We start from the raw sequence: 6,000 nt of genomic DNA, 5'->3' as shown, positions 1-6,000 counted from the left end.
ACCTCCAGTGCCATTCCTATTCATCCTGTACGGGGCAGTGACAGCCTGGCCTATGATTGAATACCCATAGAAACACATTAATTCACATTATGTAAGAGTCCCACAGAGATGTCTTTGTGTTTCTTTTTCTTCTTGGCTGATTTATATCTTAATTGGATGCTTGCACCCCCGTACCACCTTCGACTTTATTTTCCCCAGATAACTTTAATTTCAAACCCTCGACCTTTGTCATATATTGCTATTCTCGATAGTGTGCCACCAGAGTCACTTTGGGTACGGGAGCGTCGGCAGGTGGAGGGGAGTGGAAAGAGGTCGAGTGGTGGGGCGGGGCTGAATGGGAGACGGCCACATGATTGGCTTCCGTTGAGTGCCGGTGGGCGGAGTTTGGAGTGGGCGGGGCTGTGGATGCGGCTGCAACTGACATGTGGCGTCCGTTTCCATGGCGTATTGTGCGGAGAGTTATGACTGCCCGGGACGACGTCTTGAAGCTGGACCCTGGCACGGACTTGGTACAGCTTAGGAACGCCCAGAAACACCTGTAGAACTACACACGCGTAGGCACATACACGCACACATGCATATACAAACGCACACGTGCACATAAAACACACGCACGCACATACACACACACTTTTAGTTTGGTGAAATATTGCTTTTATTGGTAGTAGTAGAAGTACTTCCTGTAACAGTGTTCATAGTAAAAGCAGAAGTACTATGAATACTAGCAATAGTAAAGTTAAGGAGGGTTGTGGTAATAGAAGGGTTAATGTTAGTAATAGCGGAGGCTGTGGTAGCGATACTGTTGATGATAGTGAGAGTATAAATGAGAGTAGTAGTAGTAGTGTCTATAGTAGTAGGAGTGGTAGTAGTAGTACTGCAATTGAAGCTATCAGGGAAAGTTGATCCATTTTATAAGGGTTCGGATCCTCCTCTTCTGTCAGCAGACAAGGCAGGCGTGCGCCCCTGGATAAACGTAGTGTACTTAGTATACTTTCCATTTGCACACGTATACTAAGAGTCTACTACATTTTCCCAGGGGGCCGCAGTTCAACCACACAGATGCCGAGGAGATGCCTCGCCACACTGCACTCGATTGCGCTGGTTTCTAGAAGAGAAGAGAAACTCGAAGGATGCTAATGTGGTTGAGTTGACCGTGCGTGTGTGTGTGTGTGTGTGTGTGTGTGTGTGTGTGTGTGTGTGTGTGTGTGTGTGTGTGTGTGTGTGTGTGTGTTTTTTTTTCAGCAGGCAGAGAGGGAAACCTGCACTGAGCATGTGGGAGGCCAGAAAATACTGGTTTACCACATGGGGCATGCTAAAGATGTATGAAATGATCACTTTAATCAATCAAAATGCTCCTGGACACGTGCTCTTGGAAAAAATAGTTTGCATGAAAGGGTGACAACAATTTAATGTATTTTTAACTGGATAGAAAGAAGTCTAAACTTTTTTTTATTCACTTGAACATTTTTATTTTTATTTTTTTTTAAGATTCAGCTGTTAACCTACAGTACCTTTGACCGGAGACACTGTAAGTAAAAACAAATTTGCTATTGAAAAACACAAAATTATTTGTATGATCAAAAAAGCAAAAGATTCCAACAAACGTGAGCAGAAACTGGACAGAATGTGCCGGACCAACGAGACCGGAGCAGGAACTGAAGTGGGGGGAAAAGGAGAGAAGTGAGAGAAAAGAAAAGACAGGGTGTGTGAAAAAGAAGGGGAGGGGCAGATGACAAGAGGCAGAGGGCGTGAAGGAGGGGGAGGAGGAGGTGTCTGGGATGAAAGGGGCAGAGAGACAGAGAGAAGACAAGAAGGCGACTTCGTGGATTATCTCTGAGCTCAAGCACAGATTGAGATCTCATCACCTAAAGATGACCCAATCCCTTCCTGACTGTCAATGTATGTAAGCATGTGTGTGTGCATGCGCACACATATATGTGAGTGTGTGTTAGAGGGTGCCAGTATACTATCCCCCCCCCCCCTTTTCTCCCCAATTGTACATGGCCAATTACTCCACTCTTCCGAGCCATCTTGATCTCTGCTCCACCCCCCCTGCCGATCCGGGGAGGGCTGCAGACTACCACATGCCTCCTCTGATACATGTGGAGTCGCCAGCCGCTTCTTTTCACCGGACAGTGAGGAGTTTCACCAGGAGGGATGTAGCGCGTGGGAGGATCACGCTATTCCCCAGAGGCGCCCCCCGAACAGGCGCCCCGATCGACCAGAGGAGGCGCTAGTGCAGCGACCAGGACGCATAACCACATCCGGCTTCCACCCGCAGACATGGCCAATTGTGTCCAAGCTGGAGGCAACACGGGTATTCGAACCTGCGATCCCCGTGTTGGTAGGCAACGGAATAGACCGCCACGCCACCCGGACGCCCCAGTATACCATTTTTAATATGTGCTATGGTGAAAAATGCTGACAGTAATCACACAATTAGTAGCTCTGTGATTCTTACATTGTTATATATAGTGTTGCTCTATAAACATGAGTCGGATGAATGTTTGTGTAGCCTTTCCCTGCATCACAGCAATGCTCTCTGGCATCTTTAAACAATTCTGACCCTCACCATGTGTGTGTGTGTGTGTGGGGGGGGGGGGGCGAGAGAGAGAGACGTACACACAGATTTCCCATGAAAGGAATAGTAAGATCCAACATATTTAAATGATTATAAAGCAGAAGCAGCCGGCAGAGACATGGCAGACCACAGCAGTCTTCCCTCAGAAACATACTGATGGTCGATGGTCGATGCAGCACGCAACGCACAGCTTGAATCTGTGCGGCACTTTAAGTCTTCAACTCGCCTCAACACACTGTTGCCATAGTTATGGGCTGGGAGGAACTGAAGACTGAAAGCGCCACACAGGTCTTCAGTGTGTGTGGGGGGGGCGGGTGTCTACAAAAATGCGCGGCAGGGAAGTTTGGTTTACATGTTAGGCATTAGGTCGAATCATTTTAAGACACACACACACACGTACATGCAAAGTCTCATAGAGCAAAGAAACACACACCCATACACAAACTACCAGTCACTATGTCTTTATGCATGCTCAACAATCCAGGTGAGGAAATCCCAGAAAGTCGAGTCAGTTCATCTGGACACGAGGTTTAGTGGGAGACACGTTTCGTCACTCGTCCAAGTGACTTCGTCAGTCTCAACTGACTGCAGGTATCCCCACCTTTATAAACACTACAGAGGCATAACGACCGAAACCAACAACAGGCCCTGGTTAAGTGTGGTTATCCCAACTTGGCGTTTGTCAATGCCAGGAAGATGCACAAACAGTGCACCAGCCGATCGAAGAGAGAACAGCTGACTGGAAAGCAGTGGTGATTCCACATGCTGCTTTACTTTTTTGTTCGACGGCCTAGCCGTTAGCTCGTTGCCATGAGATTGTGCCGTATCGGTGTTGTTTTGTGCGGCGAGTAAACGGAATTAACTCGACACGATCGCTCCGTCTCCTCATTCCTGCACTCCCACATTGCAGGAGGAAGGAATGTATTCTACATAAATGGCATGTGGCATTTATGTAGCAACAAGCTAACGGCTCGTGGCAACAAGCTAACGTCTAGGCTTTAGCTTGTCGTAAAGCAGTGGTGATGCCGTATGTGGCGGTAGTGTCGGTACAGCTGAAATGCGTATCTTCCAAACATCGCGTCTCAGCTGCTTTCAAACCCCAAAACGCGCTGCGCCAGAAGTTGGACCACCCCAAGGATCGGGTCCCCTGGCACAAACAGAGCAATATAGTGTACGCTGTTAAGTGCCAGGAGGGTTGCTGTGACTTGTACATCAGGGAAACTAAACAGATGCTGGCCAAGAGGATGACACAACACAGGAGAGCTAACACGTCAGGCCAGGACTCCACAGTCTACACCCATCTACAGGCCGGCGGCCACTCTTTCAAGGATGAGGATGTGCACATCTTTGATAGGGAGGAACGCTGGTTTGAACGGGGAGTCAAAGAGGCCATCTATGTGAAGAGGGAACGACCATCCCTGAACCGAGGGGGGGCAAAGAGTACATCTGTCGCCATCTTACAATGCTGTGAGTGCAACTATTCCTAAATCCTCTGTGAATAGTACACATGGCCATAGTAACTGTAGTTTATGGTCGTGGTAATTTGCATATGAAACCAACCGTTGGTTTGGGTCGTTATGCCGCTGTATTGTTTATAAGGGTGGGGACACCTGCAGTCAGTGGAGACTGAGATGAGTGATGAAACGTTTCTCCCAATAAACGTTGCATCCAGATGAACTGATTCACCTTCCTGTGATACCAGTCACTACACCTCCAACCTAGTCATCACAGACCTTTAAATGTGTAATAACCTGAGAGCAGGGCTGCAAGGGATAGACACAGACATGTAGACAGATAGACAGACAGACAGAAAGGGCAGATAAAGGGAGACAGATACAGATGAAGCGCGTGTGTGCGTGTGTGTGTGTGTGTGTGTGTGTGTGTGTGTGTGTGTGTGTGTGTGTGTGTGTGAGCTGATGATGAGTGGAACAGTAAAGGTCAATGCCACTGTGTTCTTCTCTGATAATACCATCCCACACTAATCAAAATCAGAGCTGCATTTCCTGCTGCAGATTAAAGAACTTTTCCACCTCCTGCTTCATTCTGCCCTCTCCCCCCTTCTCCCCCCATTTTCTCTCTCCTTCCCTACTGGCGTCCTCTTTTCCTTCCTTCCCGTTCCCCTTAATAAATGTACCCTCTTTCTTTCTTTCTTTCTTTCTTTCTTTCTTTCTTTCTTTCTTTCTTTCTTTCTTTCTTTCTTTCTTTCTTTCTTTCTTTCTTTCTTTCCTTCCTTCTTTCTTTCTTTCTTCTTTCATTCATTCCTTCATCCTTCTTTCCTTCCTTCTTTCGTTCTGTCTTTCTTTCCTTCCTTCTTTTTTCTTTCCTTTTGTTGTCTTTTTCTTCCTTTCCTTCCCTTCCTCCTCCCTTTCCTTCTTTCTTTCCTTTCTACCTCCTTTCTTTCTTTCCTTCCTTCTCTCCTTCCTTCTTTCCTTTGTTTCCTTTTCTCCTTCCGTCTTTCTTTCCTTCTCTCCTTCCTTCTTTCCTTCTTTCCTTTTCTCCTTCATTCCTTCTTTCTTCCCTTCCTTCTTTCTTTCCTTCTGTCCTTTCTTTCCTCCTTCCTACCTTCCTTTCTTTCCTTCTCCCCTTTTTCTTCCTTCCTTCTTTCTTTCTCTTTCTTTTCGGAGTCCTGCCACAGCCTAACTGCAGATGTTCAGGTCTATTACACTGAAACCATCTAGGAGAAAATGCTGCATTTACATGTTGTCCATTTAGCTGACACCATGCTGGCTTCCAGTAAGAACAGTGGGAGAGATTTTGAACATCTGGATCACCGACATTACAAGTCAGGACCACTGTGATAAACAAATGCTAGGTACCAAAACCTGGAGAGAAAATGGTGTCAAAGTTTGGCCTTTCTTAATTATTTCATGGATATTTATTATGTGATATAAGGGGATGAGCATACTTTATTAACCAATAATCACTGAATCAGAAAGGCAGTCATCTTCCTTAACCTCTCATCTTCCTTTTCCTTCGCTCTTCTCCTTCCTTGCCCTTATTCTAATCCTCCTCCATGTTGGGTTCTTGTTATCAGGGATAGAGGAGGTGGTGGTGGTGGTGGTGGTGGGTCCCTAGGAGTCATTGTTAGGCGCTTGACACCCTGAAAATCATGATGCACCATCTGGTGTATGTGGATACATATATATTAAGATGTGTGCCTGCTGGCACTTGTATGTGCATGTGTGCATGTGTGTGTGTGTGTGTGTGTGTGTGTGCGTATGCGCGTGCATGTTCTGTCTGAAGGTGGAGATAACATGTTGCAGTCCATTTGTGTCTAAATTAGGTGAACTTGAGTGTGAATCACAAATGGCTCTGTTAATGGTCAGGGTGTCTGCGTGCTTTAACTGTGGACAGCTGGTAATTGGAAGCACACTATTGATGAAGACACGTGTCCTCTTCAAAGCAGCTGTGTTTCCAAC

At 46.5% G+C, this 6,000-nt stretch overlaps 1 protein-coding gene across 1 annotated transcript in view; it reads right to left on the bottom strand.

Annotated features, from left to right (window-relative positions):
- Positions 1–238: 238 nt before the first annotated feature.
- Positions 239–6,000, bottom strand: part of tmtopsb (teleost multiple tissue opsin b) — a 32,075-nt gene continuing 26,313 nt past the window's right edge. The window contains exon 4 of the mRNA XM_056299238.1: positions 239–544. Within this exon, the coding sequence (XP_056155213.1) occupies positions 239–544 (306 nt within the window). The remainder of the gene's footprint in view (positions 545–6,000) is intronic.

This window comes from Lampris incognitus, chromosome 19 (genome assembly GCF_029633865.1).
Source record: "Lampris incognitus isolate fLamInc1 chromosome 19, fLamInc1.hap2, whole genome shotgun sequence".
Classification (NCBI taxonomy): Eukaryota; Metazoa; Chordata; class Actinopteri; order Lampriformes; family Lampridae; genus Lampris; species Lampris incognitus.
Note: the sequence above shows the minus strand (reverse complement) of the source record. Positions and strands in the feature narration are given on the sequence as shown.